This window comes from Colletotrichum gloeosporioides (assembly GCF_011800055.1).
Source record: "Colletotrichum gloeosporioides strain Lc1 chromosome Unknown consensus_54, whole genome shotgun sequence".
In the NCBI taxonomy this organism is placed as follows: Eukaryota; Fungi; Ascomycota; class Sordariomycetes; order Glomerellales; family Glomerellaceae; genus Colletotrichum; species Colletotrichum gloeosporioides.
This window is the reverse complement of record NW_025544699.1, coordinates 388,468-412,992: the sequence shown is the minus strand read 5'-3', so window position 1 is coordinate 412,992 and position 24,525 is coordinate 388,468. Positions and strand designations below refer to the sequence as shown.

The window sequence follows — 24,525 nt, the reverse complement described above, 5'->3', positions numbered from 1 at the left end:
ATGGCGTCGGATTACGATCATGCGGCGCCCGACGACCGTCTGCATGCCCACCCCGCCGCCCCTATGGAACCCGCGTACCCTGGCGAGAGAGGATGGCAGAACGGAGGACGCAGAACCCCCGACAACAGCAATTATCGAAACCAGCAGCCTTCACGCTCCCCTGGTCCCAGAACCCCTGGAAGAGAGGGCGACCCGAGACAGAGCCGCGAACGCAGCAGATCCAAGGGAAGAGGTGGTGCACGATCAGCTAGCGGTCAACAGAGAATCTGCAAAAAGTGTGGAGAGCCACTCACCGGCCAATTCGTGCGCGCACTGGATGGAACCTTTCATCTGGACTGCTTCAAGTGTCGAGTACGCCCTGAGACCCTCCCCCCTTAAACATTCTGGACCCTTCTAACACCCTTGCCCTTCCAGGACTGCGGCCAGATTGTTGCCTCCAAGTTCTTCCCCGTTGACGACGAGAATGGCGAGGGTCAATACCCGTTGTGCGAGACAGACTACTTCCGCAGGCTTGGTCTCCTCTGCTACAAGTGCGGAGGGGCTCTGCGTGGCTCTTACATCACCGCGCTCGACCGCAAGTACCATGTCGACCATTTTACATGCTCAATGTGTCCCACAGTCTTCGGTGCTCAAGATAGTTACTATGAGCACGACGGCCATGTGTACTGCCACTACCACTACTCCACGCAGTTCGCGCAACGATGCAACGGCTGCCAGACTGCCATTCTCAAGCAGTTTGTGGAGATCTTCAGAAACGGTCAGAACCAGCACTGGCATCCCGAGTGCTACATGATTCACAAGTTTTGGAATGTACGACTTACACAGCCGAGCGAAACCCCCGAGATACCCCAGGAGAGCGATGACCCCGCCACGCGCGAAATCATTAGGCAGGAGGAAGAGCGCATGGAGGAGAAAGTCTACCGCATCTGGAGTGTCCTGTCCACCTTCGAGGAGTCGTCCGCTGCCTGCATCTCCGACATGCTTCTGCACGTTAGCAATGGCGCCTACGTCGACGGCGTGCTCGTCGCGAAGAAGTTCATCTGGCATGTCGAAATTCTGTTCCAGTCCGCCGATCGTCTGGACCTTTCCATGGACGAATTGAAGCTGAAAGGTTTGTTACTCTGGCGTACGTCTTGCGGGTTTTGCTAACTGGCTAGAAATAGGATTATCGTACGGTCGTGAAGCCAAGCTTCTTTGCAAGAAGATAGTGTCTTTCTTTTCTCTGCTGTCCAAGACCCAGGACACGGGAGCACGGAAGCTTGGCGTCACCCAGGAGCTTCTGTCCCTCGTCACAGGCCTCGCCCACTACCTCAAGCTCCTCATCCGCATCTGTCTCCAGGGAGCGCTCCGCCTTGAGAAGGAGTCTAAGAGCTCCGACGGCATTTACCAATTCCTAGATGACCTTAATGAGCTGGACACTGTGAAGATTGACGACAACACCTTGCAGGCTATCACCGGTAACTCTCGGCTGTCAGCCAAGGACTCGGATCACTGTGCGCTCTGCAACAAGTCAGTCGAGGATGAGTGTGCGAAGAACTCAGAAAGACGGTGGCATATTGCCTGTGTGGGCTGCAAAAGCTGCAACAAGGAGCTCGGCCGCAAACTGGAGGAGGCGCGCTACAACGCATTCGACAATTCGATCTGGTGCACCAACTGTGTCGGCATCAACAGCGACGACATGCCACCTTTTGAGCATGTCACAAAGTTGCAGCAGTACGTTTTCCTTCTCAAGGTGGCGCTCGCAAGGTTGTTGGACATTCTCCGAAGCAGCGGTGCCCTGCCTCGGCAGAACGATGACCAGAACATGGATGGGTACGGACCAGGCGAGGGCCCTCGAACTCTTGCCCCAGGCGAGGCACCCTACCTCAACTCTGACAACCGCTCCAAATCATACGCTGGAGATCAACGAGAGCACAACCGCGAGTCTTCGTACGAGAACACGCTGAACGACGTCCGCCGCCTGAGGAGTACTCGTCTCGACAAGCACTTATCATCTAGCTTCAGAAAGGCCCGAACCTCGCGCATTATGGATGGCCCCGAGGGACGCAGCGTCCGCCCTGGATCTGCCGGCGAGGACCTTGGACGAGGCGATGGAGGTTTTTCGATCGTCGAAGACCGCGGTCCAAACGACGAAGGAACGACGGATAAGATGTTCAACCACCAGGACGCCCTGACGCTAGACGACATCCCCAGGATTGTCGCGGCTGAGCAAGTCAAGGAGCAGCAGAACAAGCCTGGCCGCCAGGAGCTTTTTCGATCGCCCGCAACTGACCCCATGGGTCACCAGAGATCGCAGTCTGCGGGCAGAGAGGCCGAGATCCGCGCAGGTGACCCTTTGCCCCAGCGATTGGGAAGGAAGTACTTTTCGGAACTTTCGGGCCTAGAGTACTTCATTGTCCGTCACTTGGCGGTCCTGACTCTCCATCCCGCGGTCGAGAACGAGTTTACTCTGGACGAGCTGTTAAGTTTTATCGAGTCGCGGAAGCAGCCCACGTTCTGGAAGAACTTGGGCAAGGCGTTCAAGAACGACCGGCCAAAGAATGCCAAGAAGAAGGGCATCTTCGGAGTGCCTCTGGAGATTATCATTGAGAAAGACGGTGCCGAGTCGACGGATGGCGTTGGACCTGGAGCTCTCAAAATCCCTGCCATCATTGATGATATCATCAGCTCCATGAGAAAGATGGACCTTTCGGTCGAGGGTGTTTTCAGGAAGAACGGCAACATCAAGAAGCTCACTGAACTTGTGGAGAGGATTGACCGTGAGGGTTGCGATAACATCAGCTTCATGGACCAGCCTGTTGTGCAAGTCGCTGCGCTGCTAAAGCGCTACCTGCGCGAGCTGCCCGACCCCCTCATGACATTTAAGCTTCAACGTCTTTGGATCGTTGTTGCCAAGATCCAGGATGACGCCAAGAGAAAGCAGTATCTTCATCTCATCTGCTGTTTACTTCCCAAGGTCCACAGGGACTCCTTGGAGATTCTGTTCTGCTTCCTCAAGTGGGCTGGATCTTTCCATCAGGTCGATGAAGAAGCTGGTTCGAGAATGGACATCAAGAACCTGGCGACTGTTATCGCGCCCAACATTCTCTACAGTAGCAACAAAGCTCCTGCTCTGGACAGCGATCCAATGTTCGCTATTGTTGCTGTGCAAGACATGATCACTTACATCGAGGAGATGTGCCTGGTATGTTCCACACTCACACGCTTGTTTCAGCATCACTAACTAATATTGCGTTGTAGGTTCCTGACGAGCTCATGGATCTTGTGAATGATCCGTTCGTGTTTGGTTCTGGAAACGGCGCTGATCTGAGCACTAAGGACATCCTGAAGCGCTACCAGGACCGCATCGGCCAGAGACCAGGATTGGGCGAAGTCAATGAGGTCTTTAACAGACCGGACAACTCCACCCGCCCACCTCCCCGACGAGTTGAGACGGACCCCGCTCTGTGGCAACAGCAAGAGAGCAGTGTCCGCCCTGTACAGGATCCTCTGCCTACCATGGTCCTGCCATACCATCCTCATCCCAACGCCAACACACCTCCTCAAAGGTGGCGGCCACATGAAGAGAACGGTCACCCCTCACCCTATGCCAACCAGCCTGAGCACTCTGATACCGAGGGCCCAACTGATGCTCAGAAGCGTGAATGGCGCAACTCTGCTGCTTGGGGACGGCAGAACGGTGGTGTGGGAGTTGGTGGACATACATAGCCCTGTTAGGCCACAAAGGCGGCAGGCTGTGCACACATACACACAACGAAGTGTGCTGCTATCCATTCGCATGCACTTCTTCATATGCATTCTATCGGGATTGCAATTTGGGTTTTGAGAGTCACATATCCATGCATCGTTGGCGGCGTTCCTAACCCTTTTTGATCAAAAGGAACAAAAAGATTTCCCTTTTGTTCGGTTACTTCTACTTACGACAAGGCGGCATGAATGAATTTTTCGAGTTCTTTTCAAAGCTTTTTTTTCGAACCCTTTACTTCTTAGCTTCTCTGAGAGTAAAGCATCAGACCATGAAACGAGGGACTCTTGCAGTCTGTTGGTCTTCTTTCACGACACGATTGGTCGTTTGCTGGGGATGAGGGAGGTTTGGCTTTGGTTTGGCGGTTTGGTTTGGAGTATGGCCTCAGGGTCCATCGACCTGTCGATGGGCAGGACTGGCTGGATGTTTGATTCACATGGGTTGACCGAGCCTTGAATTCTTCTTGGCTTGCGCGCGAGACCTACCATAGCTTCGCTTCTGTTTGTTGGACTGGGGATGTCGGATTGCCATTTTTGAAGACTTCGAGAGGAGCAAGAAGGCGACAGGCGAGAGGGGATGAAGGGGAAAAGTTGCCTATTTTTGCCTTGGGCTCAAGGCTGTGCGAGGCGACAAGAGCCTTGTTTTTGTAGCTCGAACGAGGTGAAAGAACCAGATAGTTTCGCTAATGCGATCAAAGCGGGAAAACATTTCCCTGCAGGTTTCCCTCGTGATACTCTCTGTCGCTACTGATTGCTTCTTTTTTCCCCCTAACATATTGTCTTTTGCTCTTGACGTGGCCGCAGGCCGTTTATTAGTCCCCTTTATGGTAGGGGTTATGTATATATATTTACACCAAAAAATCACCATTTTCTTTTGGGAGATATAGTCAGATTGCAAATCACCGCTCGTCATCATTATATCGTCACCTCTCACGCCTTGACGCTGACCTTGCCCGCCTTCTCCTGGTCCAGGAACCACTGCACACCTCTCTTGATACCTGAGTCCAGGCTGACGATGGGGCGGTAACCCAACAGACGCTTGGCCTTGCTGATGTTGTAGTAGCGCGTCATGCAGCTGTAGATGTTGCGCTGGCGGTTGAAGATGGGGGGCTTGCCGATGATGCTGAAGAAGACCTCGGAGCAGAAGCCCAGGACGACGCCGATCTCGCGGGGGATCTTCCAGACGTGGTCGGTGCCCTTGTCCGACCCGGCGGCGCGCCAGATGGCCCTCGCAAAGTCCCAGAAGTAGATGGGGCTGTCGTTGGTCACGAGGAAGGCCTCGCCGTCAATCTTTTCGTTATCGAGGGGGATGATGCTGGACTTGATGGTGGCCAGGAGCATGCGGGCGGCGAGCATATGGGCGTGGGCCACGTTGCCGACGTAGGTGAAGTCGAAGAGGTTGTCGTTGTCGCCGAGCTGGAGGCCCGTCTTGCCCTCGCGGTAGATCTTGACGAGCTGGTGCGTGGCCATGGTGTCGCCCTCGCCGAAGATGCCAGCGGGGCGGATGGCGGCTGTGAGGAGGGGGTACGGGTCTTGGCGGTTTGCCTGTAGGACGAGCTCTTCCGCGGCGGCCTGGAGAGAGAGAGACGTGTTTGTGTCAGCGAGATAGAAGTTCTTCAGAGGGAGAGGGGAGGAGCAGCATTGCGCGCGGGTGTGTACCTTGGTCTCGGAGTAGTACTCCGACTGTTGCTCGCCGCGGATGACAGGCCACCTCTCGTCGGCGTTGATCAGGTCGCTGGTGTTGTCGCTGATGATGCTGGCTGAGGAGGTGTAGACCAGGGCCTTGACGCCGGCGGCCTGGCAGGCGGCGATGATGCTGGCGGTGCCATCAATGTTGACGCGGCGGAAGAGGTCCTTGGCGACGGGGCCGTCGGCCTGGGGCGCGGGCGAGGCGGTGTGGATGACGACGTCGGGTTTGACGTCCTCGAAGATGGACTTGATCTTTTCCGTGTCGGTGATGTCGGCTTCGTGGTAGGAGGCGGCGGGGTTGCGATTGTTCGCGCAGCGGAGGTCGATCACGGAGACGGAGCTGGTTTGCCAGCGGTCGCCGGCCAGGAGCTGGTTGACGACGTGGTGGCCCAGAAAGCCATTGCCGCCGACGACGAGGACCTTGCCCAGATCGATTGGCACGGGAGCCTTTTCGGAAGACATCTTCTTGGGGGAGGGCGATTTGTCTTGGGAGGGACTTTGGAGCTGACTTGCGTCCAAGTGCGAGCAACGGTCGGGCGGGGAAGGAGGTGTCGAGAGTCGTCCGTTGGTGAATTTGTTTCTCTGGTCCCTGAGGAGAGCTGGGAATAAGGTCGAGGTAACGCAATGCACGGTTTGCGGCGCGCGCGCGAATGGGCCAATCTGAAGTTTGGTGGTTTGGTTGCACTCGATTGACAGCTGCGTACCGGGTACGTGTCCGTCATGCAGGGGGCCGTCGGAGCCTGTGGTACAGTCGACCTTTCTGTCCCCAAGCTCTTCAGCGGCGCTAGGAATGCATTTTAGGCTGGGCCCCCGGTTTCTGAATGCGACTTGAGGGGCAGGGGGCATTAAGTTAGGTGCCCCACCTCGAAAAGCGCACTGACTTTGCGGGTTGCCATGCTCTTTGGGAACCTCGCGAGTCGCGACTTGCAATCTTCAAGTGACGGAACTCAATTTCTTGATGTGAGCTGGCCTGTTTTAAGACCTTGGTGGTCGAACACACAATGCAAAAAGTCTCAATTTGAACCGTGGCAAATTTTGTTTCTCCTTGGGCCACAAAAAATTCTTACTCTAAATTGAATCTTTGTTCCTCGACAACTCTCATGAGATGCGCGTACCTCACATAAGCCTGCGGTCGTCATGGAGACGAATGGCAACATCGAGATCTTAGTGCACGTCGCAGCGCCGTGCAAAGCTGTTGACGATGCCAGGTATCGCGCCTTGGCGCAGGCGTATCTCGACTTTCAACCAGCAGGCCAGACAAAGGTCTTGGACGGCTTTCCACAAGGCAATGTGGATACAGACATAGCCAGCTCACAGGCTGAGCCATCATCTTCACCATCAATACCCTTTTACGCACCGATTCCAAACAGCGAGGCAACCCAGCTGCCGTCGTCACCACCAGTGCGATACTATCTACCAGAGGCCTCATTTGGAAGTGTCCAACTTTCTTTTAGGAGTGTTTTGGACAATAGAAACTCCCCGATCCTTGGTAGAGCCGAAGCAGTACAGGATCTACCCCAATCATCGCAACCGGAGGCCGAGACTCAGTTTACACAATCTAGTTGGGTGGCTCCTCCAAGTGTAATTGGGGACTCTCAGCCAGCGAACGACATCAGCCTTGCCGAGTTCTCGTCGCCAAGTCGGCTTTTTGAGCATTTGGCATGTCAGTTCGAGAGTCAAGGAGCCGGAGCTTCCCAGCAGATCCCGTCGCAAAGCCAGCGTCGAGTTCTGCGATTCTCGCAGGGCCCAGAAGAGGAATTGGAAGAGGAGGAAGATGCCGGAGAAGACGATGAGCAGGTTGTTCTGGTCACATCCAGCGAACCCCCATCAACCAGCGACGTCCCGCCACCGCACCCATCCCCTCCAGCAGAAAACGTCATTCTAGACACACCCTTCCCAGCGCGGAAGCGACCTCTACCCGAGGGCTCACCCCTCGACCAGGTGATCCAAGAAACACCATGCCAGGCCTCCGGAAAGCGGCCATCGCTATCCTCTCGTGGCAACTCCGATTCACCTCTTCCACGCAAGCGCCATAAGCGCTCCGCGCCAATATCAGAATCCAGATCAGCAACGCGGAGCCCCTCCATAGCCGGGCACGTCATCCCGGACGATCTCTACAGCATCATACGCCCACCAAACACGCGTCACCTGAACTACCTCGAACGCCTCGAGATTCATCCCGAGGGCCCCCCCGTCGGCAACGCAGAACTCACCCCAGACGACCTCCTGACGCCCAAGCTTAGAGAGCTCGCGCGGCAGCTTAACATCGACAAACGCTTCCGGCCCGTCGAGCAGATGAGGGAGCTGCGGCCGTTCGAGAGGGGCCACTGGACACTCGACTGGACCGGCTGGCGACCGACCTTGCGCGAGCGGGCGTGGCACTTTCTGACCGACTACATCCTCGAAGGGTTCGCGGGGTGGGGTGTCTGGTGCACGCGCGCCGAGGACTGGTCGTGGCTGAGGGTCTACTGCTGGGGATATGTCACCGGGCATGTGTACCTCGCGCTTTACCTTGCCAGCGAGAGGGCTTTGAAGACGGAAACGGCTCGGTGGGTGGACGGCGCTGGGGAAGTGATTCTGGTTACCAACGGGCATGGCAACTCCGAGTCAGGGGACAGCATGGAGGACGGGGCGGACGAGTAGGGGTGACTGTCTCAAGGGCGTCTTTGGCAGCACTTTCTTTCACTGAGCTAGCGAGGCGTTTCTTGACATTCGGTTGGGCGGCACAGAGTCGGACTGGAAACGAATGGCGTCACTGTTGTGGTGCAAATGGCATTGGCAGAGGCGTCGCTGGATAAATGTATACACGGAGAAATCTCATTACAAGACTGGTTGCGAAACCTCTCAATATTGGTATCTGAAAGTCAACACCGCACCGTCATCCTGCCCTCTGATGATCGAACCGGTAACAGTGCCATCATGGAACCCGCATGCTCATGAAAGTAGCAGTTTTTGCTGACACAGCTCTCCTGTTTGTTCATCGCACACGATTTTGCTCGCAACATGCCCCGTAGAAGTTTTCATCGGATGTCCCAATACGCGGAGATATGTGTCTACACACAAACGCATCTTTTGGAGCAGAATACCCCGCCTGCCGCCGGCAAACCAAGACTAGCGCCGACGGAGCTCAAGTGCGAGTGCGATGTTCGACCTCACGTCCCAGGACGTTGCTGACGTCCCGCTCATATCGTTCCATGTCGGACTTTGCCAACGCCAGGTACGGGGCCTTCTCGGCCTCTGTGAGGTTGTTCCACTCTTCACCAATAGCCTTGGTCGCCGGTCCGATCGCCGAGGGAAGGTCACCTTGGGCCCAACGCGCCTTGACATAGAACAAGAAGGCTGACGTTGGGCGGTTGGGCAAGCGCTCGTCAACAATTGATCTCGGTTTGACCTGGCGCTTTCCCTCCTCCTTGGGGCTCAATGCGCGGAGGCGCTTACGCGCGTTGTTGGCATTGTTAATTTCTAGCGGCGTGTGGGATTCAACCCAAGCTTTGTACGCGGCATTGTTCTTGAGCTTGTTCGCCTCGGCCGTCTCTTGGAGGCGCTATATTAACTTGTTAGCCATAACATCCTCATGTGACGGTCGTTCCCTGGCCTAGGACAACTCTGGCCGATAGACAAGCTTACCTGGAGCTCGTGAGTAGAAAGGTTCTTGAAATCTTCCGCGAAAGCTGTAATCCGATCCCCAAATGCTTCCCTGGCAATTGTCTCTGCCCTCAACCTCTCTGTCTGATACACCATCCACGCGGACGTGACCTTGTTTGAGGGTTCGCTGGCAAGCAGAGCAACCTGCTTCAACTCCTTCTTCAGGACCTTAAGCTTCTCCTCGGGTGTCGGGGCTCTGCGGGGGCGACCGCGACCCTGGCCCGTCTTAGTCTTCGCAGGCTTCTTCGCAGCAACCTTCTTCGCCTTGACCGCGGACTTCTTCGCTGCCGGTTTCTTCGCAACGGGCTTCTTCTTCGCAGCTGTCGTCGTCGTCTTCTTAGCCTTCGTCTTGGTGGACGAGGCGGCGGCGGCTTTGGCTGGGAGATGCGCCGACTTGGTGGTCGAGAAGGCCCGGCATGCGACGCGCGGGACGGCTCGGGAGGCGGTCAATGGCGCGGCGCGAATGACCAGGCGCTGGCCCGCTGCGCGACCGATTGCTGTCAACATGATGTGCGCGCAATCAAGTTTGCTGAAGGTGGGGTATTTGTTTGTTGTGTGGGCACAGCTAAGCTGTTATCGGAGATGTTTTGTGCAGATGTAGTTGGGAAGCCCGCGATAGGGCTGATGAAAGGATGGGGGGGAGGGAGGGAGAGAGGTATGGATGGCTGTGTCCCAAGCGATGTCCCGGAGACAGGAACAAGCCAATTGTAGGGCGACGGAGCAGTTGGGAGATTTCGCTGCTGCAAGTGCCGTCTGTGGTGTTGACGGAATGACGGGCGAGGAGGGACTGAGAGCATGCGACCTGACCTTGGCCGGCCTCCTTGTTTGTTTTACCTTGACCCCTGGAGCTGTCTGTAGTGAGTACCTGCCGATCGTGGATAGCGATAGTGAAATCAAAGTAGCATCTACTTCTCCGGTCTTCCCACCACCACTACCATAGTACAGCTCCAAGCTGACCATTTTCGGTAAGCCCACCTCAAGTTGAAGCCCCGTTTGTCAGGCACCACCCTGACGCAGCGGCCCAGCAAGCAAGCACCACCAGCAGCACCTGGCAGCCGGCGGCAGAGGCATCCACGGGACGCGAAGCTAAGCACAGCAACCCCCAGCTACATCTACATACCGACGACCATCACCAAACATCCTGCCACCGTTCCCTCCACCCACGATATCGACACCCATTACCGCCAAGTCCCCTCCCCTCCTTCTTCAACCAGATACTATCGATAATCATGGATCACAGACCGCAAGCTTGGGGCCGTGTATGCAACCTACCTCTGCCCTCAGCCTCTAATCATGGGACTAACAGACTGAACCCCTCTCATAGCCTAGAGACGACGTCTACGGAGCCTACAACGCCTCCTACATGAACCCCAACGGCCCCAACCAAGCGACACAAGCCCCCATCGTCACGGGCACATCAGTCATTGCCATCAAGTTCAACGAGGGTGTCGTAATCGCCGCCGATAACTTGGGTACGCCCGTCCTCATCATTCCAACAGCATAGCACCTCAAAGACGATCGAATACTGACAATTGAACCCCAATAACAGCATCCTACGGCTCCCTTGCTCGATTCACCGACGTCAAGCGTCTGCGCAAGTTTGCCGACTCTACCGTTGTGGGTTTTGGCGGCGACGTCTCCGACATGCAGTTCCTCGACCGCCACCTCCAGTCCCTCGACATTGAGGAGTCCTACGACCTCTCCACCGATCAACCCCCCCGCCTCAACGCTGCAAACCTGCACAAGTACCTCTCCAAGCTCATGTACAAGCGCCGTTCCGACTTCGACCCCCTCTGGAACCATCTCCTCGTCGCCGGCCTGGACGACGCAGGCAAGCCGTTCCTTGCCGCGGCCGATCTCCTCGGCACTACATTCACCTCCCCCTCATTGGCCACCGGTTTCGGTTCTGCTCTGGCACAGCCCATCATGCGCCGCTACGTCCCCGACGAGGAGGCAGCTGCCAAACTGACCAAGGAGAAGGCCACCGAGGTTATCAAGGAGTGCATGAAGGTGCTCTTCTACCGTGACGCCCGCAGCTTGGATTCGTATTCCATTGCCATTGTCACCAAGGATGGTGTCGACCTCAAGGAGAACGAGAAGCTGGAGAAGCAGAGCTGGAAGTTCGCGGAACGGATTCGTGGCTACGGCACGCAGGTTGTTTAAGGTGGAGAGAAAGGAGTTCCTGGAAGATACGATGGGATAGAGGAATCAAATGACAGTTACTGGTTAAATGGGACAGTTGCTCTCGGCTCGCCATCTGGGATGACTAACGGCGACTCTGGAGAGCAGCAGAAGAAGCAAGTCCGAGATCGACTTCCTTCTACGTGTCATCCGCAATACGAAAGAAAGGTCGCGGGGAATGGGAGCGCAACAACACTAAATGAAATAGACAATATTGCTTTCATTGATTGCTTTAGGTTGCCTCTTCTCTGGCATTTAACCTTTTTAAACATACGCTCCTTTATCTTGACAGGCCCTAAATCTACCATGCTGGACCATTCCCTCCTTTTGACACAAAATCCAGTAATACATCCGAGGGCTTTCATCTGTTCATGGCCCACTGTGTCATTAAGCCAAGGGCCGGCCTCCCTTTTGGCAACCCAACTCCAATGGCGAAAAGCACCTCACAAGAAAATATTCAACCTCGTTCGCTGCTAACAAACTGTTTACTCGACGGTGACAGACTTGGCCAAGTTGCGAGGGAAGTCGACGTTAAGGCCTTCCATAACAGCGAGCCAGTAGGCGATCAGCTGCAGAGGAACGACGTTGAGAATACCCTGAAGGACGTCGACGGTCTTGGGGATCTCAATCTTCTCGGCCTCGCTGGACTTGAACTCCTCATCGGCAGGGTTGCAGATGACGATGGGCTTACCGCTACGAGCAATGACTATTGCGAGTTAGTGACAGAACGTGAATGCATGCGAGTTTTTCCAAACTTACCTTGCTGGTAGGCGTTGAGCGACTTCTTGAAGAGATCGTCACGGGTGAGAATCATGATGATGGGCAAGTTCTCATCGACGAGAGCCAGGACACCGTGCTTCAGCTCACCAGACATGACAGCCTCGCAGTGAAGGTAGGAAATTTCCTTGATCTTCAGCGCACCCTCAAGGGCAGTGGAGAACTGGCTGCCACGGCCGAGCAAAAGCAGGGACTTCTGGTTCTGGAAGGTCTTGGAGCAGAGCTCCTTGATAGACTGGTCCTGGGTGAGGATGTCCTTGATCTGCTCGGGAATCTTGGCCAGACCCTCCATGATCTCCTCACGACGTCTCTGCTTGGACGCGCGGTCCTCGCTAAGAGAGAGTGCGAACATGACCATGGCGATGAACTGGGAGGTGTAGGCCTTGGTAGACGCAACACCAATCTCTGGGCCGGCGTTGACATGGACACCGCAGTGAGTGAGGAGAGAGATGGAGGAGCCGACAACGTTGACGATACCGACGGTCAGAGCACCACGCTCCAAGCAGTAGCGGAGGGCCATGAGAGAGTCGGCAGTCTCACCAGACTGGGAGACGAAGACACAGGTGTCGTCTCGGAAGACAGGGGCTTGTCTGTCGAGGAAGTCGGATGCCAACTCGACAGCGATGGGGATCTCGGCAAGCTCCTCAAACACGCCACGAACAGCCATGCATGAGTGGTAACTCGTACCGCAAGCAATGAAGATGATTCTGCGACATCTGCGGATGGTAGAGATGTAAGAGCGGAGACCACCAAGCGTGACCGTCTTGTTCTCACTGTCGAGACGACCTCTCATGGTGTTGACAACGGACTCAGGCTGCTCGAAAATCTCCTTCTGCATGAAGTGGTCGAACTTGCCCTTCATGATCTCCTGGAGCTCAAGCTCAAGGGTCTGAATAGTGCGCACGTTGGAGCTGCCATCGGCCTTCTTAAGGCGGTGGATGTTCAGGGATCCCTCGTGGATGTGGGCAATGTCGTCGTCCTCGAGGTACATGACCTTCTTGGTGTGCTCGACAATAGCGGAGGGGTCCGAGGACAGGAAGAACTCGGTGGGCATGGGCATGCCATCGTCGGTCATGAAGGCACGCGACTGGGAGCGGTGGAGGAGAGACTTGTCAGGAGCGCCCAGCAGAGCGTTGGGGTTCAAGAAGTTGTCCTGCTGCTTCTTGAGGGCAATGTTCTGGGATGCGGTCTCAGCCGGGAGGGCAGCCTGCTCATCGGCGTACTCGACATCGACGAAGTCGACCTTCATGCGCTTCTGCGTCTTGACGCCAATGACGAGGGGAGAGCCCTTACGGGCAGCGATGACCTCATGAGGGTAGTGAACGGACTTGATCAGCAGACCGTAGGCGCCCTCGAGCTCGTTGATGACAGCCTTGGCCAGGTCGGTGAAGCCGACCTTGGGGTGCTGGTCGTAGAGGTACTTGGCGAGCTTAGCAATGCACTCGGTGTCGGTGTCGGTCTCGAACTTGAAGCCCTTGGCGCTCAAGAGAGTCTTGAGCTCCTTGTAGTTGGTGATGATTCCATTGTGGACAACGGTGAACTCCCAGGTAGGATCGGACCTGCAGGGAAAGGATCATTAGCCACTGAGTCATTGATGTAGTAAGAAGGCTGAAGTGGAAAGTTTGCTGGTATCCTCGCGAAAAGTGCACACATACCTGTGGGGGTGGCAGTTCAGACGAGAGGGGGGACCGTGGGTAGCCCAGCGAGTATGGGCGATACCGGCATGTGAATCGAAGTACTTGGTCTCGTCGACCTTGGACTCGGCGATGAGCTGCTTGAGCTTGGCGACCTTGCCAACCTCCTTGAAGGCGAAAACCTCGTTCTTCTTGTCGCCATCAACAGCCAGACCGGCGGAGTCGTAGCCACGGTACTCGAGACGCGACAGACCTAGAGAAGAGAACAGATGGTTCGTTAGTCAAGAGCAGCCCCTCGGGATGAGCTGGTGGAGCTGCATGGCTCCAATTGGAGCTTTCAGGAGGCGGTGTACTCACCGTTGATTAGAGTCTCGAGGATGAACTTGCGGTCCTTCTCCACCAGGTAGTTGACGTAGCCGAAAATGCCACTGTTGGGAAGAATTTCCTGTCAGCTTACTGCTTACTGTGTTGCCAATGGCTTCCAAGGCGTATGCCTGGGCCCCTTTTCAGCTGGCAAAAGCTGGATGGAGGGGGGAGGCTGCGGGCAAGCTTTCAGGAGAGCGGGGGAGAGTTGGGGGAGAAAGGTAGACATACCACATGTTGATTTCAGCGCAAAAGAAGACCTAAAAAAAAGACGTAAAGACCAATTCGCAGAGAGGGACCTAGGCGGGGATATAGGTCTTTAGAGGCGGCGGTGAGGGGTATCAAGAAGAGCGAGAGAGACGGATAGTTGGATCGAGAGAGAATGAACAAGGCAAAGCCAGTGGTAAGGAGGCGGGAGCTGAGCAGCTTTATGTGTGTGCTGGACAACAACTGATGGAGGAGGGGAGGTGTGTATTGTGTACGTGGAGAGAGCACGCAGTAGCGCCCAGAGGTGTGCGAGGCGTGGAGGTGGGCGGTGGGCGGGGTGGTGGCAGGGGCGTGCTCGTATTGATGGATGACAGAAGGGGGGAGGGGAGAGGTATTCGTACAGAGGCACGGGTTGAGTTGAGAGGCAGACGTTGTCGGCCTAGGTATTATTGCCTGCGCTAAGAAGGCAGGCCAAGTCAGGCATGGGTCGATGGATTGAGGCAAGAAGGAAACAAGACACTGGTTTGTGCTTGTTATTTTGCGACTCTGGTGATGACGGCCAAAGCTGAAGTTCCAGTGTTGAGGTTGAAGTCGGGATTGGCACTGGCACTTACCCGACGTCAGGCAAAAGTTTAGAGAGCTTGAGCAGAGCAGAGCAAGCAATGTTTGGCCCGTGACAATGACGGGAGGCTTGAAGGTTCCCCTTTTTCCCAAGTTTGTCCTGATGGACTTTTGCAAGCGGGCGAAACAGATGTCTTCACGTTCCCGTTTGAACGTCTAGACCATGAATGTCTGGCTTGCCTTTGCTCGCTTGCGTTGCATGTTTGGGACGGCAGGCAGATGGCAACTGCGGTCGGTCGGTACTCGTACCTACCTTACCTCGCGGATACGATACGCGACAAGAATTGGGTGTCTGACATATCTCGACCGGGGTGGCATATGTCAGGACTCAGCAGGCGCTGGGGCAACGAATGGATCTGGGCTGGGTTCAATGGGGCAGCAGCAGCAGTGGCAGCAGCAGCAGTGGCAGCAGCAGCAGTGGCAGCAGCAAGAAGACCACGGACCTGGCCAGCCACATATCGAGCTGAGGACACTGGAAGCAGGAGGTGAGGGGCAGCTCTGGAGTGCCCCACCTCACCGGCAACCACACACATTGCATCGCTCGTCACCAACACTAACACCTGGCAGAGCATCTTATTATGTGCACCATACCAGGAGACCCCGTGTTGCTCTGGAAGGCCGGCCACAGTGCAGACTTTTCTTCTCTGGCGTTGCTGTTCCTCACATCTCTAGCATATCAGTCAGTGCCCGGAAAAGTTGCATTTCCAGACGGAAGCTGACCGCTATTATTCGATACACAGTCTTACTTAGTTGCAGGCGCCTCTAACCTACTTCAGACCTGCCATTCAGATTGTCCAGTGCGGCCCTCCTCCCAGGCTGGCTCTTCCTCTTCCTTGGACTGTGGCGCCATTCCCTGGCTGAGCCATTCGGCTGCTACACTAGCCCAGAAGATCGTCCTCGGTACGTACCGCCAAGTATGACGGACGCGGGACGCCCTTTGCTTTTCATCTAACGTATTGTTACGGATATAGTGATGCTGGTGGCCGTGGTCGATCTTCTCCTCCAAGTTCCTCCATCGCCTTGAGTTCATCTCAAAAAATGTCATACTGGGGACTGACACCATATATCGACGACAGTTCAACTTCTTCAAAGCGGCCGTCACCCGCACCCGTCTTCACAGTCCAGTGCAGCCGCTAGGAATTCTACACCATCTGCAAGCTGTCTGCATTTGCTACACTGCCCGTGCTGTCTTTCCCAAATCGGATGCGTACCTAGCTCGCCAGGCACCCGGCAAAATAAGCACCAAGTATCTAGGTAGGCACCAACTTGGACAAGCTCCGTCTAAGCATAGCATCGCATCAAATCAAGCAGGGCAGTCTTCATCAGCCCTGGCTACATGCTCTCCAGATGCTTTGCTGGGTGTCGAGTCCCATGCTTTCAATCTTGTACCCTGTCTCCTTCACCTGCCCGAGCCCGAGGCAACGCCTCACCCGTCTGCCCTCCCACCTCCGGTTAACTTACCTCAACACCAGTAGGTGAGGTAGGGTAGGAAGGTACCTGACGACGAGACCGAGGCGCCCTCCTCAAGGCTACGGACGGCTACCATTCCATACCTTGCCTTACCTCACTTTCGGAACACACCCCCCTTCATCCATCATCCATCCCATGTGGCCCCCAACTCCCTCGTCCAATCCTTTCTCACCGCATCCCAAGACCCGAACCAAGAAACCACCTCACCTCAACCATCACTTGTCTTTCTCTGGACTTACATGCCAAAACGGTGCAAAACTCGTTCGAATCCAAGCCGAGTTCGAAAAAGGGGCCAGTCCAAAAGAAAGGACCAATCAACCGCCCGAAGTTGGAACCCAGATCTGCCGTTAACACGACCAACGTCCGCACTCCGTACTCGTCGTCATTGACCCCTCCTAATCCGGCACTCGACGCCCTTGCCGTGTCGCCTCAAAAGCATCCCCTTACTCTTGGGTGTGATGCGGACGGCTACTTGCCTTCGTCATTCCCGAGTCCCGACCCTACAACTTCTCGACCAGCTGCCCAACGCCTTTCTTCAGAGGGGTTCCATCGCCGACATCATTCGTATTCCCTGGTCTCGGTCCCCAGTCCTCTGGGTGCAGGCACCTTGTTTGTTCAACGCTAGAAAAAATCCAGTGGGGATCGTCGGCACTGCGACACCAGCCGACAGGACTTCCCACAGTTGGGTCCCCTGGTTTCTGGGTTTCTGCTGCTTGCTTGGCTCGGTTGCTGGTTGCACCCACTGGATGGAGGGGGGCCCGGGGTTGACGAAGCCAAGGAGACGTGGTAAGGTGGGGGGCGTCCAGGTACGAAGAAAAAAGGAAGGGGACAGCGCACTAAAAAAGGTACAGCCTCAATGGCAATCGTGCGAACGGGCCAAAAAAGGGGCTACCTGTCGTCCACTCCGAGGCATCGTAAAGGAAAAATCACCAAAAATAACACGCCGCACCGATGAGAGAACCCCTGCTAGGCTGCAAATCACCATCTGGCATTTCTCAATGCCACCACCCATCGCCCCGACCCAGATGGGGGAGATGGAGTTAGGACATGAACACTGCGCAACGCAACCGCCGCCGCGGCAGACCAACAACACGGCCGAACTTCTGCCAGCCGCAGCCGCTTGTTGCGCGCTGCGCTGCGCTGCCCAGGCCCCAAAACCGTTCTGATGTCAGATTCCAAGTGGGTGCCATGTTCCACGGTCCCTGGAAACGGTAAGATGGACGACGAGGATAGGATTGTACGGGCCACCACATGGGGATTGATGGATGGGTGTAAGGGTGGACAACGACTGCTACCATTCGACTGCAAAAACCGACCAACACAAGGCCAGAAGTCCGAGATGCTGTCATGATGGACGTCCGCGCCTCGAACAGCGAAGACTTGACAAGCCAACCGCAATGGACTTCCCGCATGCAGCTACTCATCTTGAATCTCACCGCAATCCTCCCAGCATCGAAAACATGTGGCTGGCCTTTGTCTCTATTCGTTGCCGTGCGAGATCACCCATGACATGATGCGGTCTCAGCTAGAGCCGTCTCGCCGTCGCCGTCCGCATGCAGCCAGCTTCAGCAGCCGCCTTCTCCTTTGCATAACAGGTCGAAGTCGGCGAATGACAGCTGCAGAACCAAGGAGCTCTCGATCCTCTGGAGCTTCGAGGCTTACAGTGTGCGACCTCCCAGTCTCCACCCGTTGGCTGTTTCCTCCCCCGTCAGACAGGATCACAAGCATGTGGTCTTCTGTCAGAGAGAAAGAGATCATGTAAGACTCGACTCGAGGCACCCGGAAGCTCAAGTGCATCCAGCGAGACGGAGCTCGCCCACCTAAACTCACCCCCTACATAGTAAGCTGTGGTAGGTAGGCACAATAGATGCGGAGGCATCCGTCAGACAACTGTGGCTTGCCCGAACCACCGACGCCCAGGACCCCTCTTCTCAACAGAATAGCTCTCCGTTCCGTTCCATTCGGTCCCCCCCCCAGCCCTACACTTACTTGGGTTCTACACTATTGGGTTTGTTTCTGGCACCGGGAGCCGACATCCCCTCCACTACGGTTCGCATGCCGCCCGGCGCGGTGGGTTTACAGGAGGACCAAGAAACCTTTTTGCTGTTGGTGAAGCTCTGCACGTGGCACCGGGTGAGCTTCGCCTTCCTCCGGGCCATACGTAAGGTATGCCGCCCATACCAGGACCCCAGCCCAGCCGAGGCTGTGCACTATCAATAGCTTCAAAAACGGAGCTGAAGCTCGCGCTCGGCCGCAATCCCTACCCCAGCCTCGCCGGGGAGGAAGAGGGAGCCTCCGTACAGAAGGAAGGGAAAGGGAAGGAAGAATGACATGCCATAGCATCCGTACCGGGAGGCCTGCAAAGGGCGCAGAGATAAGAGAAAACGCCCCAGTCTAAAACCTGTCTCTGCAACGATACGGGAGCCAATGCGTCTCGTGATGCATCAGGTCCATGCCGACGATCAACGCAACGGCGCACGCTCCTTGGGAGAAACCTCGACAAGATACCACGAGGGTCGTTCACGATACGAACTGACGGGGTCGCATGATGCGTTTTGGGACTCAGTTGTTGCTGCCTCTATCGCACGCCCGCCATCTCTAAGTTTCCCGCCGCCAACAACCCCAAACCTGGACTCGGGTATTGTACACTGTTTAACACATTAAAGACTCCCGGAGCAGCCAAGGGCCCGATGATGCCTGTCCCAGCCGCCCTCTTTCGGCGTCTTTTGTTCCTCCTTTGCATCTTCACCCCCGTATTCATCATCATGATGGCAACGCCGTCATCGCCACTTTACAGCTTCTGATACTCCAGCTTGCCCTCCAGCTTCTTGGACTCGGCAACCTTGCGCACCGCTTTGTTGAAGTCGTCCTGGTTGATCGCATCTCTATAGTCCTTGATGGCAAAGAGACCGCTGTAGGAGTGAAACATTAGTAAATGCCACCTAATTTTGGGGTGGAAAGGAGTAGACCTACGCCTCGGTGACCACGTTTCTCAAGTCCGCACCGTTGAGACCATCACTCATCTTCACCACGCTCTCAAAGTCGATCTCGCCCTCCGTCACGACGCCAGAGGCGTGAATCTTGAGAATCTCCAATCGTCCCACCTCATTGGGCAGGGCGATCTCGATCTTGCGGTCTAGACGTCCGGCACGGAGAAGGGCGGGATCGAGGGTATCGGGTCTGTTTGTCGCCATGATGATCTTGGTCTTGCCGAGGTAGTCGAAACCGTCAAGCTGGTTCAGCAGCTCCATGAGCGTTCTTTGGATCTCACGATCGGCGCTGGTTCCCTCGGAGAATCTGCGTCCTCCGATGGCGTCGATTTCGTCCATGAAGATGATGCAGGGCTCGTGCTCCTTGGCGTATCCGAACATCTCACGGATCAGACGGGCCGACTCTCCGATGTACTTGTCGACAATAGCTGACGAGACGACTATGGAACCAGTAGTTAGCATGCTTTGTCCACCACACAATGTGCCCTGAATGTAGGATTGGTCTTCACATACCCTTCAAGAAGTTGGTCTCCAAACTGCTGGCCACAGCGCGAGCCAGCAGCGTCTTTCCTGTACCAGGAGGACCGTAGAGCAGGACGCCCTTGGGCGGCTTGATGCCCACGCGCAGGAACAGCTCGGGGTTCTTGAGCGGGAGCTCAATGACCTCTCGCAGCTCGCGAATCTGGTCATTGAGACCTCCAATACCAGCAAAGCTGACCTGACCGGGGTCCTCCAGCGACATGTTGTAGACGAGAGGGTCGACTTCGCGGGGAAGCATTCGCATGATGGTGAGTGTCGTCATATCGAGGGCAACGCGAGTTCCCTGCTTGAGCCTGGCCTTGTCGACCTTTGACCTGCATCCGACAACATATCTGGGACCTGAGGATGCCTTTACGATGACTGTTTGCGAGCGATACGGTCAGCGTTTAGCGTTGGACGATCCCGCAAGGTGCGGGTGTTGTGATGGTGGCGGCGGTGGGGAGGGAAGGAAGCGGAGGCGGGATGCTCTCGACTCACATCTTTCGTCATCGAGCTGCTTCAGAACCTCGCCGATAATCTGACCCACGCTCTGCAGCGCCTTGATGTTATCCTCGGTGCGGTCGTACTCCCTCTGCAGGTCCTTGATCTCGAGGCGGAGAGCCTTGAGCTTAGCCTCCCACTCCCGCGATTCGAGCAGCTTGCCCCGGTAAGAGTCGAGAGCCTTCTGGCGTTCTTCGTCGGAAGACATCTCTGGGTTATGCGTGTGGTCGAGAGGAAGGAAGGACCGAAATTTCGAATTCTCGTCGAGGGACGAAGGAGTGTTCTCGTGTCAGTGTCGCTTCGGGCAAGGTGATGTTGTGGTTGAGGTGGATGGAGGATGGTGGATAGCTCTGGCGTATGTAATCGTTGTTTTCGGAGGTTTGATGTGCAGACGTACCTCCCGCTGTAGCCTTCTGCCTCACAAAGCACGGCTCAGCTGCTAGCGCCTCATCCCTGCGTCCACTGTAGCTCTCCCGCGTGCGATGTGATTGGCTGAGAGCTATCGGGGCGGATCAAGCGCAAATCCGACACAGGACCTCAATGTCCTGGAATCAATGTCCACTGGACTACCTGCTGTTTATCATGGAGAAAACGTCTACTAGTGACAAAGACATCGGGCAGGAGGCTTGCCTTCCAGCTTTACTGGCACAATGTATAATTATTTTCTCCTTGATTTCTCATTGTCCTTGGCGCCCGAAGGAATTGAGGCGTCACGAGGACCAAGGGAAGCAAAGATGATAATCAAAATATTGGGGTCAGTAAAGAGAATTTACCTCCAAGTATGTACATAGAATGATAAGAAATGACAGTCCCAACGCCTGTTACTACTCTATCGCGTTGTGCGATGACAGATTGACGTCTCATGCTTCAGTCTTCCTCCTCCCGGGGGTAATAGCTATTGATACGAATAAGTTGCGCGAAGCTGTAGATGCATATATGTGATGCAGGCAGTAGATAATCCTCCCCAGGGTAAATGTATAACAAAAGAGAACCGATTCAACCAGAAACTCCATAAAAGACGGGTATTTGGGGGGCATCAATCGTAAAGACGGTATCCTGAGATGCTTCATGTCTTTAACCCTCCAGCTCGGACGTGATCTCTTCACGGACATTGCGGCTCCACTCCATGACTGCAGCCTCGAAGTTGATCCAGACTTCAGGGCTGCTGTTGTATACAACACCAAGTGCATCCACTTTCAGAAGGATTTCCCATCGCAGCTCTGCTGCTTTCGCCCAGTAGCGGATGTTGTCAGCACAGCGGTAAGGCTTCTCTGTGTCGGTGTGAAATGTGGTAATGAGACCGAAGCGTCGCTTCGACAGCTTGACTGCCGCGTTGTGCAGCTCGACAAGTCGAATACCGTTCTGCAAAGCTTGCAAGAAAGGCGTGGGGAACTCGGTTGCCGAAGCTGCAGGCGTATACTCCGGCATGGACTCAGCTTGAGGTGCAAGAGACGCCATGAACGCCAACTCCCTCTCGACTTCCTGGCCAGTCCAGTCGCCCTTCATCCACGTCCAGCGCTTGCGCTCAGCTTTCTCTGCCTCGACCATCTTCTCTTCGGTCTTGAGCATGCTGAAGAGTCCCTGGATCCAGGAGTTGAGAGTGTTGTACTCGTCCTCCTTCATTCCACCGGCCCACTTTCGCGTGGCCATCTGCTTCAGCGTCTCCATGACGTTGAAAAGCTCGGTGCGGATCTCCTTCTCAGACTTGATCACGTCTAGTCTTTCCGGAACTTCGTGGGCAGTGTAGTAGTTCTTGGCTGCACGAATGGCTAGCGTCATGACATCGAGAATGTGCATTCCCTGTACTTCAAACCAACCCATGCCCTTCTTTGGCGTGTTCTGGGCTGACGTAGCTTCCGCCGCCGCTCTGGCATTCTCCGCCTTGCTCTCCCACGCTTTCTTCAATGAGGCACCCGCTTTGTCGAGAGATTCGGTCAAGTCACTCTTGAGCTCCTCGATCGTTGGCGGCTTGGGCACTGGCTTATTTCTGTGAATGTAGGTGCTGGTCGTGGGCGGCAGAACGTCCGCGTCGTCCTCAAAGTCGGAGTAATAGTCGTCGTCCTCGGTGGGAGACTCTACCATTGCTCCGGCAAACTGGTCCCCAGCGAGGAGTGGACTGAGCGAAGGGAAGGAAGCCTCCCCATCAGAGCCAATCTTTGGCGAGGACATCCCGGAGCTGCTCACAGACGAGAGGTCCAGACCTCCCTTCGCCTTGTTCTTTCTCGCCAGCTGGCCACCCTTTCCATCGAGGAGACCGGTTCGTGAGAAGTAGTACTGCAGATGGGCGATGCTTCCCAAGCTCAAAACACTCTCTCTATGCCGGGCACTCGCAGCAAAATCGGTACCTTGGGGCCGCACGAATCCCCGGCGACGGCTGTTAGACCGGCCGGCCATACTGCAAGTCGACTGGCGATTTGAAGACGTGATACTCATATCTGAGCGACGGCTGTAGTTGTCGGATGATTGTCTGGAGTATGTACTGCTGCCCAAGGAGTCGCGGGAGTGGCCATCGGTGGCGGACCCGTGGGAAACAGACGACGCCGTCGACACGCATCGTGTAAGTTCGGGACAGGCGCCGATGGCCGGAGTCGGGGAGATCTCGGGCGAGGGGGAATCGCATCGGAGAGCTGGAGGCTGCTCGTTTGCTGTAGCCATGGCTTCGATCGGAACACGAAACGAGAAAATTCGAAGATTCGGCTAATCCTGAAGAGACGGGGGGCAAATACTGGCAGTGCTCTTGGTGGTGTTAAATAGCTCTAAAGGTATTGCGGCGATCGTCCGAAGAATATGTTGGTGTCTCGTCTCAGCTTGGTGACGATGGCGTACTCAAGCCATGTGCGGGATAACGTGAGGGGGAGCCAAACAATGTCGCAGCTGGGTATGTAGGAAGCAATGCGGACAGGATATGAGCTATAGCCGTCGAGACAACTGGGTGCACAGCAGCGTCCAGAAGGCGACGAGGAGACTCCGAAGAAAGAACGTATGCTGGTGGTTCGACAGACGTACGGCGTATTGTTGATTCAGGTGAGGCGAGGTAACCAAGGTATGATTTCAGAGAGGGAGCGAAGTGAGTTGGTCAACGGATAGTTTTCCAGCTGTACTCAGTGCCCAGAAAGTTTACTGCTGGACTTTCTTCAATACCCCGGCCGGTAAATAGACAGGCCAGCAGATGGTGTTAACGGTAGGGCGACGACGAAGGCGGAGGGCAAGGTAAGGCAAGACAAGGCCCAGGAACCAACGGTAAGGTAAACCAGACAAGGGAAAGACAGGGTAAGGTTGTGCTGCGAGCTGTGACACGACGCGACCTTCCGGCGTCAGGGGTTTGTGTTGGGCTCGGCCACAGCGTAAGGGCGGGTACGGTGAGTCGTTTTGGTCCGCTGCCTGGCTTCTTTTTGCCTGGATCCTTCCCGTAAGGTGGCCAGCTGCGTCAGTGGAGACTGATGGGCTTTCTGGAGGTCTTGGGAACTCTGGACTTTGCAATCTGGGAGGGGGAAAGGGGGGCCGAAGGCGAAATGGAATTGATCTCTTGTGCTCAGTCTCCAGCAGGCAAATTGGGGGTCCAATGGAGTGGCGCACGAGGTACCAGGGAGGGATGGTTTAAATTGAACGTCGCGTCGTCTCCGAAAGTGGGGGAGCAAAGGACGAACAACCTAGGCAAGGCAGGGAAGGGTACGGAGGGATATGCACTGCGTTATGGAACGCGTGAAACGGCAGAAGTTGTGCTCGCTTGGTTTTGCACACAGCGCAGCTTGAAAATACGTTTGGTTTGCTGAAGATGATGTCCCAACAAGAGATGGCCAAGGACTCTGTGTACTGCAATTACCGTCCTCTCCAATGGCCTGCATGCCTGGTTAGCGGTGGTTTAATATCGACCAAACAATGCGGCGTTTCTTACTGGCTGAGGATCGCGGAGTAGCTGATGGTGCAAAGTAGCTTCTGCGCTGTCGATGGGGTAATGTAAAAATAAGGGAACTTTGATCCCGCACTTGGCCGTGACGTGTGATAGTGAGCTGCTAGCGTCAAAGGCAAGATCCTCTTGTAAGTCACAGCTAACATGAGACTATTTCGATGAACCTCAGATTTCCTTTCTGTCACAAGCCACACGAAAGGGGATGGCCCTGTTCTTAAGGTACCTACCTCATCCTACCTCGAGTCGGGAGCATGCATGCGATCCAGACCAATGG

General features: G+C 55.5%; 8 protein-coding genes across 8 annotated transcripts; 3 read left to right on the top strand and 5 right to left on the bottom strand.

Annotated features, from left to right (window-relative positions):
• Positions 1 to 3,708, top strand: GCG54_00004620 (Rho-type GTPase-activating protein 1; the record flags this gene model as incomplete). Its single annotated transcript, XM_045404666.1, has 4 exons — positions 1 to 351; positions 415 to 1,111; positions 1,164 to 3,184; positions 3,241 to 3,708. 4 exons carry the CDS (start codon positions 1 to 3, stop codon positions 3,706 to 3,708), a joined length of 3,537 nt encoding a protein of 1,178 aa, XP_045262609.1.
• Positions 3,709 to 4,674: 966 nt separating this feature from the next.
• Positions 4,675 to 5,895, bottom strand: GCG54_00004619 (Sterol-4-alpha-carboxylate 3-dehydrogenase decarboxylating; the record flags this gene model as incomplete). Its single annotated transcript, XM_045404665.1, has 1 exon — positions 4,675 to 5,895. One exon carries the CDS (start codon positions 5,893 to 5,895, stop codon positions 4,675 to 4,677), a length of 1,221 nt encoding a protein of 406 aa, XP_045262608.1.
• Positions 5,896 to 6,570: 675 nt separating this feature from the next.
• On the top strand, positions 6,571 to 8,076 carry GCG54_00004618 (uncharacterized protein; the record flags this gene model as incomplete). The annotated part of the gene is made up of 1 exon (XM_045404664.1): positions 6,571 to 8,076. The coding sequence occupies one exon, from the start codon at positions 6,571 to 6,573 to the stop codon at positions 8,074 to 8,076; it is 1,506 nt and encodes a 501-aa protein (XP_045262607.1).
• Positions 8,077 to 8,560: 484 nt separating this feature from the next.
• Positions 8,561 to 9,585, bottom strand: GCG54_00004617 (uncharacterized protein; the record flags this gene model as incomplete). Its single annotated transcript, XM_045404663.1, has 2 exons — positions 8,561 to 8,977; positions 9,061 to 9,585. The coding sequence occupies 2 exons, from the start codon at positions 9,583 to 9,585 to the stop codon at positions 8,561 to 8,563; spliced, it is 942 nt and encodes a 313-aa protein (XP_045262606.1).
• A 512-nt stretch (positions 9,586 to 10,097) lies between these two features.
• Positions 10,098 to 11,241, top strand: GCG54_00004616 (Proteasome subunit beta type-7; the record flags this gene model as incomplete). The annotated part of the gene is made up of 3 exons (XM_045404662.1): positions 10,098 to 10,337; positions 10,403 to 10,550; positions 10,628 to 11,241. Coding segments are annotated over 3 exons (1,002 nt in total), but the record flags the coding sequence as incomplete, so codon positions are not given.
• A 503-nt stretch (positions 11,242 to 11,744) lies between these two features.
• Positions 11,745 to 14,269, bottom strand: GCG54_00004615 (Glutamine--fructose-6-phosphate aminotransferase [isomerizing]; the record flags this gene model as incomplete). Its single annotated transcript, XM_045404661.1, has 5 exons — positions 11,745 to 11,965; positions 12,019 to 13,595; positions 13,692 to 13,923; positions 14,028 to 14,098; positions 14,265 to 14,269. 5 exons carry the CDS (start codon positions 14,267 to 14,269, stop codon positions 11,745 to 11,747), a joined length of 2,106 nt encoding a protein of 701 aa, XP_045262604.1.
• A 4,853-nt stretch (positions 14,270 to 19,122) lies between these two features.
• Positions 19,123 to 20,549, bottom strand: GCG54_00004614 (putative 26S proteasome subunit rpt4; the record flags this gene model as incomplete). The annotated part of the gene is made up of 4 exons (XM_045404660.1): positions 19,123 to 19,243; positions 19,305 to 19,761; positions 19,835 to 20,221; positions 20,339 to 20,549. The coding sequence occupies 4 exons, from the start codon at positions 20,547 to 20,549 to the stop codon at positions 19,123 to 19,125; spliced, it is 1,176 nt and encodes a 391-aa protein (XP_045262603.1).
• An 866-nt stretch (positions 20,550 to 21,415) lies between these two features.
• On the bottom strand, positions 21,416 to 22,996 carry GCG54_00004613 (uncharacterized protein; the record flags this gene model as incomplete). Its single annotated transcript, XM_045404659.1, has 1 exon — positions 21,416 to 22,996. One exon carries the CDS (start codon positions 22,994 to 22,996, stop codon positions 21,416 to 21,418), a length of 1,581 nt encoding a protein of 526 aa, XP_045262602.1.
• Positions 22,997 to 24,525: the final 1,529 nt, after the last annotated feature.